At 42.4% G+C, this 19,511-nt stretch overlaps 1 protein-coding gene across 1 annotated transcript; it reads left to right on the top strand.

Moving 5' to 3' along the window:
• Window positions 1-7,948: 7,948 nt before the first annotated feature.
• Window positions 7,949-11,353, top strand: LOC113354296. The gene is made up of 2 exons (XM_026597666.1): window positions 7,949-8,014; window positions 8,113-11,353. Exon 2 carries the CDS (start codon window positions 8,463-8,465, stop codon window positions 9,966-9,968), a length of 1,506 nt encoding a protein of 501 aa, XP_026453451.1. The 5' UTR covers window positions 7,949-8,014; window positions 8,113-8,462; the 3' UTR covers window positions 9,969-11,353.
• Window positions 11,354-19,511: the final 8,158 nt, after the last annotated feature.

Below are 19,511 nucleotides of genomic sequence, written 5' to 3'. Positions count from 1 at the left end.
AGCATAATTTTTGAAATTCTCTCACAACCATGTTTAGAGAAAGGCGACGTGGACATACGAGTCTACTTTCATATAACCATTAGAAACATACATGTCTGCAACCAAGTGATCCAAATGGGTGTACAAAGATCCAAGAAACAAGCCACCAATGGGGAGAACAACACCTTTCGCCAATTTGATAGCTAGTTTGATGAGCTCATGTCTTATCTCGTTCTTGCCAGAGCCGTGATCAAGAATATCACTGGATAGCCACAAGGCCAAAAATGCCGCAATATGGAGCGTATTGTTCACCTGATCCTGCTCTGATTCATCCGGGAACCATTCAGACACCCACCAACTATAGAAACACTTTGTCTCGTAATATTTCCGAACGAATCCTGCCGACTTTGCGATAAGAATGGTGCGCATTCCCTCTTCTTCATCAGACAGGGCAACGTCAAGGTTCCCTGTTATTGGAAGGTTCAACAAGATGGATACACTCTCTAAAGAAATGGTCATTTCACCCCACTTGCATATGGACGTATGAGTACCCGGACACCATCTGGAGATAAAAGTGATCAAGCCGGCGATGTCTTTCCTGATTTGAAGTGTTGCAGAAGCCATGACAGCATTGATGATTTGCGCTCTGGTCAGATTGTCTCTTACACAGTCTTGACTTATCGTGAATTGCATATATTTATCAAAAGAGAGCAATAGACTCTGACAGGTCTTGAAATCAATGGGAAAAGCAGGGTGCTCTTTCTTTTGAAGGCAAAATCGCATTACACGCCCTGGCCGAACCGATTGGACATCTCCTCCATTTTCCAAACCGTCATAAGGATAGTCACATACTTGGGATGGGTATTCTTAATTGTGGAAGACGTTGTAAAGAACTCATCGTCTGTGTTTGGCTTGGAGTTGCTAACATTTTTCAACATGGCGGCGGGACTGTTTTTAGGTGACATCCTAATAAAATTTCCCTTATGCTGCTTTCACTTTCGAAGTAACTACAACGGAGCAAAACGAAGAAAAGTTACTACTAAAAAAAGGGTGCATGAAGATTATTTTATAAACGAAGGATAATTTATCTTGGTCACAGTCCAATTTATTTGTTCATAAGCCACGACATGCACGGCAAAAAAAACACGCATAGCCAGAAGAGTTGTAGCCGAAGGAGTGGGGACTGACGTCCTCCCCAACTTTATACTGCGGGAAATGTGTCCTTAGCTAAAAGGGTGCCACGGGAATAATTGCGCTCAATAAAAAAAAATTCCACCGCGGAGATTACGCTCACGTCCCCAGAAAGGACATGAAACCCTAAAGCTAGGTTTTTGTGGAAAATGTTTAATGGCAACCACCCGCTCGTGCATATCTACTTTGCAAGAGCAATTGGTTTCGTTACCATTAACATGAAGGATGATATTATTATGATACTACTGACAAAGGGGAATTATTCACATTGAAGTGTTTTTCGAATTTATGGAGGACATGCCTATGGCTAGGGTTTACACCAACACAGAAGAGAAAGCAAAAGAAGAAACACGGAGATACGTACCTGGAATATGCTCGCCTACTTTATCGCTACTGATTTGCCGCTAGCACCAAGACGTGGAAACAAAACCAGCAATGCGAAGTAAAGAGGATAGGTAGCGCCCTTTATAGGCATAGCACTTTTGGAGTTTGAGTGGAGGAAGGGTTTCTTGTTTGATCTATACACGGAAAAATGCAACCGGGCCCGTGCTGGCAACCCTCCATGACGCCAACAGGCCGAGGCTAAAGCCGGTACCCCCAGTCCACGCCCAAGCCGGGGCCAACAGTCCGCGTCCGAACTGGAGCCAACAATCCGCGTCCAAAACAACGCTCCACAACACCAACGGTCCACGTCCGAGCTGAACATCCATCTCCCCACTCCACAACCTAGCAAGCAACGCCATGACTCCAAAACTCTGTGATCAAAGCCGTGTTATCTCCACCCATCCTATGACCTAGCCTGCTCCATCCTCACTGTTTGGTAGCCAAAATCCCAAGTCCAGTTTCCCCCATTCCACAAACTGAAGCCAGTTTCCATCATTTCATGGACTGAAGACAAGCGACATCTCCATACGTTCTGTGACCCATCCAAACAGCGCCATCCACCTTTCCAAGTTCAGCAACTCTATGTCCGCATGGTTAAGATTGAAGTGCCATCTCCCCCGTTTAAAGCAGATCCATCTTTACCAGCCAAAGCGGCGCCATCTCTGCCGTTCAAAGCATAGCCATCTTCACCAACCAAAGCAGCGCCATATCCGCCAATCCAAGCTAAGCGTTATCTCCGCACGTTCCGTGACCTAGCTAGCCAACACCTGTTCCACGGACCAAATTACAGTGCCATCTCTGCCAATAAGTAGCCAAAGTTTCAGCGCTGACGCCAACACCCTATGGCCAAGCCAGAGTTACGCAAATCCGCCAATGCAAAGATCACAGATTCTTCATACCTCCTGCCAAAGGTTAGCCAAACTTTCCTGACAATCTCTTCATGACTTTCCTTTTCGATTTTATCCTTGTATGTCACCATCTCATGCTTACCACAGTTACGAGCTAAGCAGGGGACTTAATGTTGATGGTGGTCTTTCGCTTAGGGTTAGAATTGTAAAACCTTACATCTGATGCGACGTCACTCTGTAAGGAAATGGAGCCATGAGTGTCAATCTCTTCACTGGCACATTTATTGAGCAACTCAATATTTTCTTATGAAATTTACCCAGAATGGTGCATGTATCAACAATCCCAGGCATTCTGTAAATTTTGGTACCTTGCCTACACTCAATTAATATAAGTTTCTTTGAATGCTTTCTGTGTTATGTTCTCCGGCTGAGCCCTTAATGTTGATATGGAATGACAATTTGTGTTCACTCGCAGCAGAGTAGCACGAATTTCCAAATATCAAGGATAAGGTCTTTGCATAAGGTATTCAATCAGAAAGCATGATGCTCTCTGGAAAGAAATTTAAAAGAACTTTGTGTCAACACATAGAATTCAATCAATTATCCTGACTAATTTGCAAAAGTTGGGGTTTTGCTCCTTGCGCAGTATATCAGACCTTTCTTGTCGAAATTAAGCCTAGGCAAACTAGGTAATTAATCCTCCATGGATTAGCAGATGCAAAATCTTGCCCAGAATCAGAAAACAAGGAGCCGCAGGATAGGAGCAGCAACAAAGAGATGCATGGCCATGCCTTAGGCCAACCGGCGCCGTTTGTCATTGGCCATGCCACATCCTAAACCGGCCCTATTTCCCTCGACCAATCAAGTCGCTTTAAACTCTCCACACGCACATAAGTTGTGGCTGGGCCCATACTTTCCGGCCCTATTTCCCATCGACCAATCAGGTCGCACTAAACATACCACGCGCACCAAAAGGGTGGCCACGACCATACTTGGTCGTCCCCCTGCTTTCATTGACCAATCAAGTTGCTCTAAACTTGCAACAACTTTAATTAGGGTGTAAATTGTGTCAAAAGGTTACCCTACCAAGTTGGCTTCCTAAAACCATGCCAACATACTAACGACATGTCAAACATGTCAAAAATAAACATGCCAAACGCGCATGCCAGGCGCACATGCCAAACGGCATGCCGAACATGCCAAAAGCATTCCAATCGCACACGCCAAACAGGCATGCCAAGTGCACATGCCAAACGTGCCACCTACTACATACTACATACCATCGCTAATTAGGGTTTCGACATGCCAAACCCTAATTTAGTCAAAGTTATCGTGCCAACCGAGCCAAATAATGTTCCACAGAACATGGGGATCAATGTGGCCATTAAAACTGGTGTTTCCACACTACGTTTGAATCTAACACCAACGTTCCCAAAATCCAGCGGCCATGGCTACACCAGGCGCCACTTGCACCATCGTGCCGCTGGAATGCACAAACTATGCCAGCCATGCCGCAACGCCAGTAGCATGCACTAAAGGCGCCACTGTGCCATCGCCAGGTGCCAACGGAAGGCAGCCACAATCAAAGGCTACCCTTCCCATGAAATGCAATCTCATCCATCCAAGTTTTCCACCAAATCGCCAGACTTGTGGAAACTTTTAGGCGACCCGCCGCCTAAATCTAGTGGACAAGGCTACGCCAGGTGCCACTTGCACCACCGTGCCACTGACATGCACGAGCCATGCCAGCCATGCCTGCAATGCCGCTGGCATGCACCAAAGGTGCCATTGCGCCATTACCAAGCGCCAACGGAAGGTATCCACAATCAACAGATACCATTCTTCATGAGATGTGATCTCAGCCATCAAAGTTTGCCACAAAATTGCCAGACTTGTGGCAACCTTTAGGAGACCCGCCGCCTAAATCTAGTGTACATGGATACACCAAGCGCCACTTGCACCATCGTGCCACTAACATGCACGAGCCACGCCATCCATGCAGCAATGCCGCTGGCATGCACCAAAGGTGCCATTGCGCCATTACCAGGTGCTAACAAAAGGTAGCCATAATCAACGGCTACCCTTCATCATGAGATATAATCTCAGCCATCAAAGTTCGCCACCGAGCCGGCAGGCTTGTGGAAAGTTTCAGGCGACCAACCAAGACAAGCCTAATAGCATCGCATGCTATTTTCCTGCGGCAAGCCTCTTGATTTTAACTTGACACACGTAGAAAAGTGCAACATTTTTTCCACGAAAACACTAGAGACATCAAACATGTCACAAACTGGGGATACTCATCAGGGTATTGGTCTGGCGGTTTACAGCGTGCGGCGTGCAATACGCCCGTTACAAGAAAGTGTCATAAAGAAGGGTGGTTAGTAATGGCAAGAAGTAATGGTGTAAACATTTCCTTCATCATGGAAGCATAAATTTTGATGTTATACGTTACTCCACTCTTCCACTACTCAATCGTTTCCACTTCCTACGAGACCAGGGTGCATTTTACTACGACTTGTATAAATAGGTTTTACCTATTTCAACCAAACAACAAGTTTTGGTCAGGAGAGCAAGACAGTATCCAAAAATCACCTGATAGCTTTCATCTAGCCAGTTCTACTTTTGATACAAGTCGTAAACAACCACACCTTTAGAATCAACTATTCGGGTCTCAACACTTTCTTCGCTTCCCTCCCTAAGACCAACCCTTCTCCTCCACTTTGTGACCGAAGCAAGCCTGGAACGGACATTTCTTGGTTTAGGAAATGGTTGTACAGATTGATCTCTCGAATAAAAAGTACTCCAGTGCAGTACATTGTTTAGGGTCTAGACTCGTTTCTCATCCACACACACGAATTTACCAAAACCAGCAGAAACCGTTTTCACCCTCAAACAGACATATATAGGAGGGGTACTTGGTTGAAGGTGCATATATAGACCATGCACCAAGTGATATAGCCTTAGAGATGTACAACCATCACGACTGGACATTGGAGTGGCCTATGGGCCAAAGTCGGAAGTACAACCATCACGGCCCTTCACGGGACCTGGCTCAGGAAATGTTCAGCCGTCATGGACGGACATTATAACTGACTTGTGAGCCATAATTGAATGTACAACCATCACGACCGCACATCGCAGTTGGCCAGGATGGTAAGGTGCAGCCATCACGGCCTGGGGAGTTGATGAATAATTTTTTCTCCCCAATATAAGTTGTAAAAATGTCTTTTAAACATATATAGGGAGGGATAGTTAGTTGAAGGTACATATGCGGCCCATGTTGCATATGTACGGACTAGGACATTACCATTATTGCTTAGCCACGACCATGCAAACGAGTTGGCTTAATCTTCTGTCCCTTCGTGGATGACGGTCTGTGCTTGATCCCTTTAGAGTAGGGAAGGGTATGTAGGAAGCCACAATAATTTTCAGCATTGCCATTCCAGCACGTTGTCCCCTCATATCATCTAATCTCGGTAGCTCGACGCAAGAGATGATTGCGGCCAAGCTTGATGAGGCTTAGTTGCATGCCAGCAAGTGGATACTCATACTTCCTATCAAGCGATACGAAGTTGGTAAGCGTGGTAAGGTAGGGAATTGGAAAAAGGATTAGAGCGGCCTATGCGTAAGTAGTTTGATGGTTGCTCAGCTAGATAGGAAATTCATTCACTTAATTTCTTACGTTAAGGCAGAGCCAGTGATGCATGCAAGAATTCATTGTCCTTGGACCTATGGCCTTATACCCTTTAGCGGACAAGGGTAAGTTTGGAACGGTGTGAAAGCTAAGTTAGTTGCATCATGCTCTACGAGCATGCTTGCAAAGGAAAATGGACGTGCATTTTCGTAACCTGAAGACCCGGATCGTAGCTTCATCATAGCGCATCGGGGAAGTAATGGCCTGCGCGCCCAGGCACTCCAGGCGTAAATTTTCGGGTCCGTCACACATGGTACCTTGATGATGGCAGTATTGCAAGAGACACAATGGAGGTAGCGAAGGCTCTTAAGATAATTCAAGCTGAAGGGCCTGCTACGGGTATGCATTTAAACGTTAGCAAAATTGAGATTTTCTGGCCTACGGTAGATCCTAGGAGGGATGTCAAAGGTATTTTTCCATCCAATATTAGTACACCCAGTAAAGGTATCAAATTTCTTGGAGGGGCAGTGAGCCTTGACTTGCAATATTGCAATAACATGGTTACAGGTAGAGTTGAGAAATCTGTGCAGTTAATGAACTCTTTTAAAAAGCTACATGACCCGCAAAGTGAATTGCTTATCTTACGCAATTACACTGGGGTGTCCAAGCTATATCTTACATTACGTACAACTTTTCATTTAGCTTTGCAGTCATCTACGCCATTATTTGATGATCAACTGAGTCAATATTTGAGACACTTAGTGGTTGGTGATGGTAATGGGTTTGGAAAAATTCAACAACGAATGGCTACACTTCCCGTTAAAGATGGAGGATTGGGAGTGTATACAATGTCAGATACTTCCAAGTATTGCTATCTAGCGTCGTGTGCTCAAAAACAACATCTGTAGAATATCATGCTACAGGGTACATCCACTTTCGATTCTGGACAGAGGTACGAACATGCTTTACAGGTATACACTCAATTTTGTGGCCTTAATTCTTCTGATTTTAAGATCAGTACTGTTGCCCCCATCTCATAAAGTCATTGGCGGCTCGTTATTTTGATGTGATTAAGAAGAATTTACCCACCAATTAACCATTATCTGCAAGGGATGAAGCACTTCGGCAATGCAATAAAGCTGATCACGCCATGGATTTTCTCAAGGCCATACCTATTCAAGGTTTGAATCAAGCAATTGGGCCTCGTCATTTTCGAGCTGTTCTTAGCTACAAATTGGGTGTACTTATGTTTGAGAAAGGTAACACGTGTCCTTGTTGTAATCGTGCCATGGATATATATGGTGATCACGCTATCCACTGTGCCAGCGAGGTTGGCCTCAAATTTCGACATGATAAGGCGCGTGACATATTGGCTGATATATTTTACAAAGCTGGGGTGGCGGCTCATAAAGAAGTTCATATGGGATTTTTATCTAATACAACTCATGTCATCAGGCCCGCGGACTTGCTTGTTTACAACTGGGATAATGGTAGGGATGTTTTTTTGATGTCACATTTGTTTCTCCGTTTACTAGTGCTCGGACCACTTCTTTCACACCAGGTCAAGCTATTTCTGCTGCAATCACCCGCAAACGTAATAAGTACTTGTATAAATTCTTAGCACATGGGTATGAGTTTGGTGTTCTAGCTTTTTTCAACTCTTTGCGATTTGAGTGAAGATACTTGTGTTCTGTTGAGGAGGCTGAAGAACTGTCTGGCTAGTTAAAACGGTAATTGTAAAATAGGAGGGTCTCTTTTTCATAGATTAGGTATTACTATTTAGAAAGGAGTTGGTTCCCAAATTTTTGCAAGGCTACCAATTAACTCAGTGTAAATCGACTTTGTTTTTGTTTTTTTAATATAAGCCTCCGGTGGCGTCCTTTTTATTAAAAAATAAAATAAAATAATAATAATAAAGGTGAGGAGAGAGAAAGTTTGGGCGATTTACAGGCGACAGAAAGTCTGCAACACGTTTCTGGTAATTTCTCTGGATTACTCCGGCAGTTCTCTATCAAACATCTTTCACTCAATTCCCCTTGTTATACTCTTTATTGTGGATGCTTTTTTCATGCACAGTTCTTCACATCTTTCCGATCGATTGGGTAGTTTCTGGATGTTACCACCATGTCAAGAAGACGAACATGTTTGTCTTCTCAACCTGCAATAACAATATCATCTCCTCCTGAATCTCCCGTCGTCCCATTATCACAACCACATCATAGTCCAATATCAAGATCACCTCCTCCTCAGGACGGACGTGTTCATTGACCATTTAAACATTATGATGATTGTGGTGATGGGGTTAACGGAAGGGGATATGTTCGCAGTTCCTTTCAGAGACATCTCACAGACAGACACTTCCCATCTGAAGAGGCAAAACAGCAATGCAGAGAACTCCTGGGGACATATAGGGCTACATACATAGGATGGGAAAAGGTCTTACAACAAATGCGATGTTGGTTATGCAGTCACTGTATGGTAATGACGTTATTCCTGGTTCATACAATGGAAGATCCGTGAATTTTTTCATCTCTGACATACTCAAGCCTTCATTGGCCGTCAGTGATACTCCATCCACTTCTTCAGATACACAGCCTGCATCTCTTTTCTTGGAGTTACTGAACAATGCTCTCCAAAGTAAATTCACCACTATTTCATCTATCCCTGCTCCTTGTCGAATTAGTTTTTCCAGGACTCTTAAATCATGCCTAGATGCAGTCATTCTTAACCCTAGAGAAATATCATCTTGGATTAAATTACTTCTTTTGCCCATATGCACCCTCAACCTATATATTCCTAAGAATTCATCAGAGAAGCGATCTGGCACAAGGAAGAGGATGCAAGCTGCATCAATCAACCAAGATTTGGTGGATTGGAGAGAACCAAATGGTTGTCTCAACCTGATCAATACCTTGCTCGAACGGCCGAAGCGCTGCCAGTTAAGAAAGCCTAAGAGTAAACAAGCACAAGCCAGTGAAAATCTTGAGGCTTGCCGTAAGAAGCTTTCTTACGGACATTACACTGCAGCAATCAAGGTACTTTCCTCAGATGGGGTGACTCCATGCAATGAAGCTACACTTGCAGAACTCCAGCACAAACACTCTACCGCTCATTCACCAGCCATTCTGACTGAGTCCATTTCTTGTGATGCTATTTCGGTCGATACTGCGTCAGTTCTGAAGGCCATTAAAGGTTTTCCCAAAGGAACCTCCTGCGGATGTGATGGGTTGAGAGATCAACACCTCCTTGATGCCATGAGTGGTGCAGCAAATGCAGTAGCGGATGAGTTGGTAGTATCAATCACCAAGGTGGTTAACATGTGGCTATCAGGTAAGTGCCCATCTTCTCTAGGTGAATTTATATCAAGTTCCACTCTCACTCCCTTGCAGAAGCCTAGTGGTGGCATTCGTCAAATTTCCATAGGCACAATTTGGAGGAGACTGGTATCCAAACTTGCTAACACTAAAGTTGGGAAAGATATGTCGGTGTACCTTGGCGACTGCCAATTTGGAGTTGATGTGCCTTGTGGTGAAAGAATCCTCCATTCTGTCAACAGATCACTTGAAATCAAGGGTAACAGGTCTGATACTTCCATGCTACTTATTGATTTTACGAACGCATTCAACATGGTAGACCGGACTTCACTAATTAAGGAGGTTAGATCCCACTTCCCTGCCATTTCACAATGGGTAGAATTTTGCTTCGCAACTCCTACAAGGTTGTATTACAAGGATACCATTCTCTCCTCGGCGCAAGGGGTTCAACATGGAAACCCCCTCGGTCCCCTGCTCTTCTCTCTTACACTTCACCCCATTGTGAGAAACATTGCATCCAAGTGCAAACTAGACCTACAGGCGTGGTACTTGGACGACAGAACCATCATCGGCGACACCCTCGAAGTATACAAAGATTTGCAGATCATCTTGGCATAAGGAAGCAGTAGAGGTCTTCACCTAAACATTCACAAAACGGAGGTTTACTGGCCCAGTGCAGACCCTCGAAGCCACAACCCAGATGTATTCCCTCCTGACATTGGCGGGCCAACATCTAGTGTCAAACTATTAGGCGGACCAATAAGTTTAGACTTGCAGTTTTACAAAGATATGGTTTTGCAACGAGTGGAGAAAACTATCCAACTTATGACAGCAGTGAAAAAGCTTAAAGACCCCCAGTGTGAGCTGCTATTGCTCCGCAACTGTACATGCGTCTCCAAACTGTATTTTACAATGCGCACAAACGCCCCGTCTGCTGTAGAGCCTGCCGCATCGCGTTTTGATAATCGTCTACATCAGTACTTGCAACTATTGATTACAGCCGATGGTTCAGGGTTTGGACCCTTACAGTTTCGTTTAGCGACTATTCCCATTAAGGACGGGGGACTTGGCGTATACACGATGTCTGACACGTCAAAGTATTGTTATTTAGCCTCGCAGTTTCAGACACAATCGGTTCAGCAAACCATCCTAAACAACGTTGTTGTTCCAAGCCTATGTACTACCTCTCAGCTGGCCTTACAGACATACAACCAGGTCTGTGGAATTCAGTCATCTCCTCTCAGTTTTGATCCTACAGCCCCCTCTTCAATGCATACTATGCATTCACTACTGTAACATACTTTGAGGTGGTCAAGAAAAAAATTCCTACTACCTTTGATATGTTTGTAAGAGACACTATACTCTGGCAGAGAAACAATCTAAAGCACGCACAGGACTACTTACTGGCGATACCCATCAGTGGATTAAACCAGACCATCGTCCCTCGTCAATTCAGATGTGTACTCAGTTATCGTTATGGCATCCCATTATTCGATGAAGGAAGCCATTGTACCTGCTGCAATAGAGAAATAGATATATACGGGGATCATGCACTCCATTGCGCTAGTGAAATCGGGCTTAAGTTTCGCCACGATCTTGTTCGATATATCTTTGTCGACATTTGTTTTAGAACTGGAATTTTAGCCAGGAAAGAAGCGTCACTTGGCCTCTTTTCGGGGACTAATACTACTATGCTCCCTGCTGATTTACTAGTTTACAATTAGATCAACAAGAAGGACACATGTTTCGACATCACAGGAATAGATACCTTTACGAGTGATATTCGATACTTCACACCCGGACAGGCGATTGCAAAAGTTGTTCTTCGCAAGCACAACAAATATCTTGCTACGTGTGAAGCTCATGGATACGAGTTAGGTGTTCTAGTTTTCACCACCTTAGGCGAACTAGGCGAAGACACTACCAGATTCTTAAAGATACTGAAGAATTGCCTTGCTAACAATGATGCCAACTGTGACACTGGAAACTTTTTATTTCATAGAGTAGGCATTGCAATTCAAAAGGGCGTTGGCGCTCAGTTGGTGGCTCGTCTACCAACAAACTCTGTATGAATAATTTCAAGTTTATTTTTAATGAAGGCCCTCATAGGTGACTCTTAAAAATAATAATAATAATAAAAGCTTAAAGTTCCTTAATGTGAATTGTTATTTTTGCACAATTGGTCTGGTGTTTCCAAACTCTACTTTACCATGCGTACAATTTTCCCCGCAGCTTTGGAACGAGCCAAATCTCACTTTGATGATCACCTATATCAGTATCTGAGACAGTTGGTTACAACGGATGGTGTAGTTTTCGGCCCCTTACAATACCGCCTTGTAACTCTTCGAATCAAGGATGGTGGTTTGGGGATTTATACAATGTGAGACACCTCCAACTAATGCTATTTAGCCTATCAGTTTCAGACTGAATCTGTACAGCGTATCATCCCGCGCAATGTACCACCAGCATAACCAAGACCTATCTGCCATCAAGCCCTACATACATTCAATATGGTTTGTAGTCTTACTTCTTTTATGCTCATCTTAGATGTTGTTGCCCATCCTCTCATGCATTCTATGCATTCCCTGACAGTAATATTTTTTTCCCTGTGAAGAAGAAGTTTCCCACCAATTTTAACATGTCTGCCCGTGACAGTATGCTGTGGCAGAGCAATCGTTTGACAAACGCTCAGGATTATTTTCTCGCTATACCCATAAGTGGATTAAACCAAACACTCAGTTCTAGGCAGTTTAGGTGTGTACTCTGCCATCGTCTGCCAGTTTAGGTGTGTACTCTGCCATCGTCTCGACATCCCTCTTTTTGCTGAAAATAGTCGTTGCACTTGCTGCAAGAGATATATGAATACATACTCATGCATTACATTGTTCAAGCGAAGTTGGCCTTAAATTTAGACACGATCTCGTACGTGACGTCCTTGTAGATATATGTTTCAGAGCAGGGACCCAGTTAGGAAGGAAACATCTCTTGGTATTCTCTCGAATTGAACCAACACTTTGTTACCGGCTGACCTAGTCTACAACTGGGATAATGGAAAAGATGCATGTCTAGATTTCACGAGGGTATTGACATAGAGTAGGTGTGGTAATTCAGAAAGGTGTTGTTGCTCAGCTTGTTGCCAGACTACCGACAAATCCTGTATAAAATTTTTTATTTTTTATATAATATTAATAATAATAATATTACTAGTGTTTTACCTTTCAAAAAATCCTTGAAACCGCATACATCCTCGTTTATGGATGGGAGAATGGACAAGATATATGTTATGATGTTACTGGTGTTTCACCTTTCACTACTGCTATTGGGAGTGTTTTCATACAAGGCCAAGCCATTGCCAATTCAGTTTCTCGTAAACATACAAAATATTTAGATAAACATGCATCCCTTGGTTATGGTTTGGGGGTTTTGGTTTTCACTACCTTGGGAAAACTTGGTGAGGATTTTGTAGTGTTTGTAAAGAAACTTAAGAATTTCCTGGCTAACCTTGATGCTTGTAGTGGCCATGGTAATTTTCTTTTTCACGGATTAAGTTTGGTTATTCAAAAGCTTATTGCTAGGTTACTAACTGCTCCTTTGTAATTCTTTCTCTCTTTATTTTTAATAAAAGTGCGCCCCTGTGGTTTTCCCCAAAAAATAGAATAAAATAATAATAAGAAGAAGAAACGATCTTGTCCATAATAATAATATGGACTGCCACCAATAGGCGTTCCAAATTTTCTCGAGTAATGAAATTTGGTGATTCTTTCGCTGATGGATCGTCTGCAACTTTGAGGACTTCATTGTCATCCACCGTATGAACTGAAACGACTTTAGGATCAGCATCCGAAGATGTTTATTTTCCTTTTCCCTTTTCTTGAGTTTTCTCTGACATCTTTTCAAAGAGCGTTTTGAGATAATTGCACAGCTCTTTCTGTGTTGCAGCCATGTCCGTCTGATTCTTGGCAAGAGTCTCTTGCACCTTTATGAAATCGCCTATGGTAGGTGGATTTTCTATGACTTCTTCGGGATTCCGACCGAAGAGAGGATGACTTCCACTGTTGGGCTGAGGAGGCGTAATGTCACCACCATTGTTGGAAGCAGGAATGGTTTCCGGGATACCATTATTGTCATTGTCGCTGGTGCTAGCGTCGTTTGTATTCGTAACTAACCCAGACCTAAGATCAACCATCTTGTGAAATCTTGAGATTGCAACCGAGAGATTAATCTCCCACTGTGGTTGCCAATCTGTAGATGGGGAAAAACGAGTTGCTGGTTTTTTAGGGAAATTAAGAGACGAGCGTGTTGTCGAGACTCCTCAACCGAGCAAACTTCTTAACTTCAAACAGATGCACTGCAAAGGGATTGCTTAGATTCGAGAGATCAATCTGTAGGACTCCGGCCTAAACCAAGTCAATAGCCGTTCCAGATTTAATTCGGTCGCAAAGAGGGAGATGCGTTGATCTGTAGGAGGGAAGCTGAGAATTGTGTGGGATCAGTGATGATCAAGGATTGTGGAAGTGTCAAAGGTTTCTGCAATTTTTGTGAACTAATGAGTTCGAATAAGTTCTGATGGATTGATAAATTCTTGAGAGTAGTTCCTCGAGAAATTCTGGACGATTGCTGATAACTAGTGATCGTTCGTTGTCCTCAATAATGGATTCAGAGACTTATTTATATTGTCAGAGTCGTGAACACCTTGATCCCTATAAGTGTGACGGTTTCTTGAGTGAAAGAGTGGGAAAGTGAGAGATCGTGGTGAAACCAGTTCCAGGTTATACGGAGACTTTGTTGATCATTCAACCATTACTTTCCTAACTCCTTCAACCGTTGACACGAGTTACTCACATTTCTCGTTGTGGATGAACCCACGTGCTGTAGGCCGCCAGACAAAAACCCTAGTTGTTATCCCCCAATTTGACGTGATTGATGTCTCACGAATCGTGGAGTCTGTATGACAATTATGTATTGATTAGTCAATTGTTGACTGATTAGACAGTGAGTCCAAGTTTTATTGAATCGAGCATAAGTGGTGAATGCTCAGCAATTCGTGGATCGAACATGTAGTTATCTGAAGGGATGTCAGTATTGTTGATTCAGTGATGAATTACTGACCAGTATTTGAGCGAGAGCAAGTATTGCTCGATTCGGCGAATTACTGAATATTGAGAATTTGAAGAGCAACTGAGCAAGTATCGCTCAATTCGATAAATTAATGATTATTGATGATTTGACGTACAGCTGAGAAAGTATTGCTCAATTCGACAAAATACTGAATGTTGATAATTTTTCATGCAATTGAGCAACTGAGCAAGTATGCTCAATTCGACGAAATATTTATTGGTGACGTGACCCAATAAAATATTAAAATATTGGTGGGTTACCAAAAATTATATGATTAATTCAGATGTTGGTTGCTGAATCAATATAAATTCATTAGTTCCTGAATCTTTCTCAGAATGATGATTCGTAGAACGTTTATTCGAAACCCCAATTTCAGATCATAGTTGATGAATCGATGAAAATAGGTCATGAGTGATAGAGGAACCTACCACATGGGATGATGGGAATCCATGTGGTGCCCAGTGCTCGAGTGAGCGTGCACCATGGTTCTCAGTTTGAGGATTGGTGAAAGAATGATGATTAAATGTCGGTTTCATCATTTACTGAAATATTGTTGGGTTCAGCATTAGGTGATAAAACCTAGGTATGAAGGATGGGGACCGACCAAGAGAGCATGGGATCGGCTCTTGGTGGTCACGGGACCAGTTGTTGTCCATTTGAGCAATCCCCAGGTTGGTTGGAGAGAGTTTGGGCCCAATATGAGCAATTGAGCGAATTAGGTCAGAATTATGAAAACGTGTGGGACCGGCTTTGTGCACTCCGTAAGGATGACTCTGGTAGGTCATGAAGGCACGCACGCGTTTCCGTGGTTTCCGTATATCCATACTGAGAGTTTCAGTATTTTCTGATATGCGTTCGAGCAATATTGTGAATTTTCAGAAGAGTCTCATCTTGACTGAAATTCTTGTTTTTTGTCAGAATGAGCATGTATGCTCAATTGATCAATATTTTGTAAATATTAAAATAAGTGTATTTTATCATTTGAAAATTCCGTTGGAAGCTAGCCGGTCGTATGGCCATGTTGGCTTTTGGGTTTTCATGATTTGAGCAAAATTTGAGAAGTTATGATGAAATCATGATTTTTGCTCAAACGAGTTTCATGAATTGAGGAAAATAATAATTATCAAAGACTAGGGATTGCAAGGTGTGGGACCGGCCACAGATAGGGCATGGCCAGCCGGCTTTGTTGCCCGGTCCCGCACACCTTTCCCTGTTTTATAATAATATTATTTTTCATGAATCCTTGAAGTTATGGAGAATCCATGAGTTTTGTTGAAACATAGGAGTTTCATGAATTTAGGGAATAATAATTATAAAAGGCTAGGGATTGTGAGGTGTGGGACCGGCCACGTCTTGGGCATCGCAGGCCGGCTATGCTGCCCAGTCCTGCACACCTTTCCCTATTTTATAATATTAATTTTCATGAATCCATGAAGATATGGAGAATTCATGAGTTTTGAAAAAACAAGAAAAGTCGCTAAAATCAAGGAGTTTTCATGAGTTCATGAAAATAACAAAAAATGAGGAAAATAATATGAGAGGCTTGGGACTGGCCGGCCGTCCGGTGGGCCTGGCCCCATAGGCGCCTCTTTGTTATTATTTAATGTTTTCTCCTGTTTTGCGTAGGATTCCTCATCTGTCCATATTTTTGGATGCTCGTTTGTGCATCCAGGTGCTCAGTCGTGCATCATTGTCGAGTACACTTGTACTATTTTTGTGGGGCTTACTCAGTGATGGTCCAGATACCCGGCTGTTGAGTATTTATTGTTAATTCATGAAATTCAGTGGAGGATAATTCATGAAACGGAGCAATAAAAATGAGTAGTTATTTATTATCAATTCATAGGATCAGCTGTGGATTCGACCACGAATTCGGAATAATAAAACAAGCATTACCATCCCATGGGATCCTAGATGCGACCATAAAATCGAAGTAATAAAATTATCTATTACCATTCCATGAGATTAGCCGTGAATTCGATCATGAAATCAGAATAATAAAATAATATAGTAGTTTATTGCCATTCCATGAGATCAAGCCGTGGATTCGGCCATAGAATCAGAGCAATTGTTTATTTCCATTCCATGGGATCATGTCGTGGATTCGACCATGGAATGGAAGCAATTGTTGTTGCCATTCCATGGGATCAGGTCGTGGATTCGACCATGGAATAGGAGCAATTGTTATTGCCATTCCATGGGATTAGGTCGTGAATTCAACCATGGAATAGGAGAAATTGTTATTGCCATTCCATGGGATCAGGTCGTGGATTCAACCTATAGAATAGGAGCAATAATAGATCATTCTGGGAATTCAGTGGTGAATGTCACGACAGAATTAATCTATTGCAGAAAGAATATTAGCCAGTTAAAGCATCACATCCATTCTGAATGGTGCATAGTCAGGGAGTCACGATGTTGTTTACGACCTGAAGGCGTTACTGCTCTCAATCTACGGAGAACCGCATGAATCTATATACGGTCTCTCCACATAGTCAGGGAACAGTGAGTGTCACCTACGTCCTGAAGGCGTTCATGCTCTCCATCTACGGAGAACCGCCTAATCATTCTTCTACGTGGAGGTGGGTCTCTCTCCTGCAGTCATGGAACTGTTAATCTTCATAGAGGTCATGATGAATTTCCAGGGATCGAATCGCTCAGCTAGTGGGGCTCTTCGACAACATATTCATCATGGCTTCGTAAAATATGAATCGTTGCATCCATGAAATCCGTGTCAAAAACATGCCTCATGAATTTACGGTTTTGCCCTTTGTTGAAAATCCACCATAAACATTAAGTCTCCTGCTTAGTGGGTGATAGTCATGTTACCCAGTAATTCATTAAATGGTGATTTTCAGTCAATAAGATCGAACTCAGTCTACAAAGGTACGTTCAGAATCCTCGATTTGCTGCAATGGTGTCATGTACGGGCAAATATTTGAGTGAGGATCCTAATAGCGTGGTAAAGCGTTATTTTGTGAGCACGGAGATATGAGGTGCTGCTGATTTGGCGATCGGACCTTGGTTGATTTAGTATTCATGGGTCCGGGTCCAAGAAAACAAATCCTTGTTTTAGGAACAGACGCTCATTCGTTTGTTAGTTTAAGGAACAAATAAAATAGACCTCAGTCTGATGATATAAAATTTTGTCTATGAGCTTTCACGAAAACCAATTTTTTTTTAATATGTGAGATTTCACAAAGTGGAATAAACTCTCGTTTCAAAGATGAATGCTCGTACGAGAGAAAAGATTTTATTTTTTTTAATAGACGTGCGTCTGTTAGTAATAAAATTTTGTTTATGAGATTTCATGAATTTTTTTTTATCTTCGAGCTTTCAGAAATCTTTGAAAATATACTCTCGCTTCAAAGACAGATGCTCGTGCGAGGGAGCAAAAATATATAGATATATTTTTTCAAATTTACGTGAGTTTCACCTTAAATATTTATATATTTTGTAAAATCATGTTTTGAATTTGAACAACTGTTGAAAGTAGACCATCATACATGGTGAAATAATGTTTGTATGTGAGTTTTCACAATTGTAGAATGGACGTCTGTCTAGTTTTTGAAAAACCAGTGGATATAAAAATTCACGTGGGTTGTTCACGGTTTTATGAAAATCAAGTCATAATTTTGAATAATGAATTTTGCTCGTCTTTGCAGGTTTGAGGGAATGAGCAAGTTTTTGAAATTCAGACGTTATAATCACTATAGCTAGTGAAATTGTAAATAGGTAAGAGTTGGATTGTTACCATTTTGTTACGCGTTTGTTATTAGTATATCCATGACTCCATGTCTTTCGCCTCAGATAGTGGTGATTTCTGGTTACAACCACTCTTCTGGCCCTTCAGGGGAACGCTCCAGAAATATCATGTCAAAGATGAAGACTTCTGAAGATGTTCATGCCGAGGTGAATCAACCTTTCAAAGACGCCAGAAAGCTGATGCATTGTATGTCTCTCGATCATCTGGGAGTCGTCTGTGATGGAATCAACGCTTTATTACCCGTAGAGGATCCAGAAGAGAAGCAGGGACGAGATGAGTTATTACTGAAAAGGAAAGTTGAAGATGAAAGGCTTGCAGCTTATCAGCAAAACGCCTCCGGCTTCAGCAAATGAGACTAGCGGCTGAAGATGAAGTCTGATCTCGCGCGGAAGGCGTAGCTTCTGATTCAGATATAGATGAATGAATAATTTCGTCATAATTCGTCATCAGAAAATTCAGAAGTCAGTTCTTCATTGAAAATGCTGTAGAATCTTCGTCTGATGTCGTATTTTCGTGATCTACCCATGTTTCTTCATCCTCAGAAAATTTCCAAGCTTTAACACAGAAGATTTTCGACTTTTGAGCATGTTTAAGGGCCGAAATTGACAAAACAATAAACTTCCAAGAGACTTCCAGAAATTTTTCAGCTGGTATGTAGTCCAATGTTCTGGCCACATCGTTTTGATCGTTTCTCCAATTGCTATGAATTTTGGATATGTTGTAGAGGACATCCATATAAAAAGAATGGTATATGACCCATCCCTAGATTATTCACCAATTTCTATCAGGCCGTTGCTTTGTGCGTGACAGTGTAAAATCATCTCAGGCGAGCTTGTTGTAAAACACTCATGTTGTGTCTTTAGACCATTCGCTTGTGTCTGGAATGGTTGGTGAAGTATTTTAATATCATTGATTTATTTGATATCAGGACCCCTTGATTGATACATGAGCATGGTGCTTGCAGTGCCATCTTGTTTTTGTCAGTCGTAGAAACATCACTTCTGGAACCCTGGTCACGGGACCATAACTGAGGTTGCTCGCAAGAGGGAGTGATGTAATGATCATGGTTTCATGTCCCGGAGGTAACATTCCTTTTAAGATGAATGATTAGGACTGGAGAGCCCGACGCTGTCTTGGACTTGATGGAAAGACCTGATGGACACCAATCGACTGTGGAAGTTATGAATCCCGTCCAAAAATTACTGCTTGCATGTTGTATGCTCTGGAAGCCCTAGGAACCTCATACGACGTCGGAATTCGATGCTTAACCCGATATT

Source organism: Papaver somniferum, chromosome 2, assembly GCF_003573695.1.
Source record: "Papaver somniferum cultivar HN1 chromosome 2, ASM357369v1, whole genome shotgun sequence".
Lineage (NCBI taxonomy): Eukaryota > Viridiplantae > Streptophyta > Magnoliopsida > Ranunculales > Papaveraceae > Papaver > Papaver somniferum.
The sequence above is the reverse complement of the archived record's forward strand: the minus strand, read 5'-3'. Positions and strand labels throughout refer to the sequence as shown.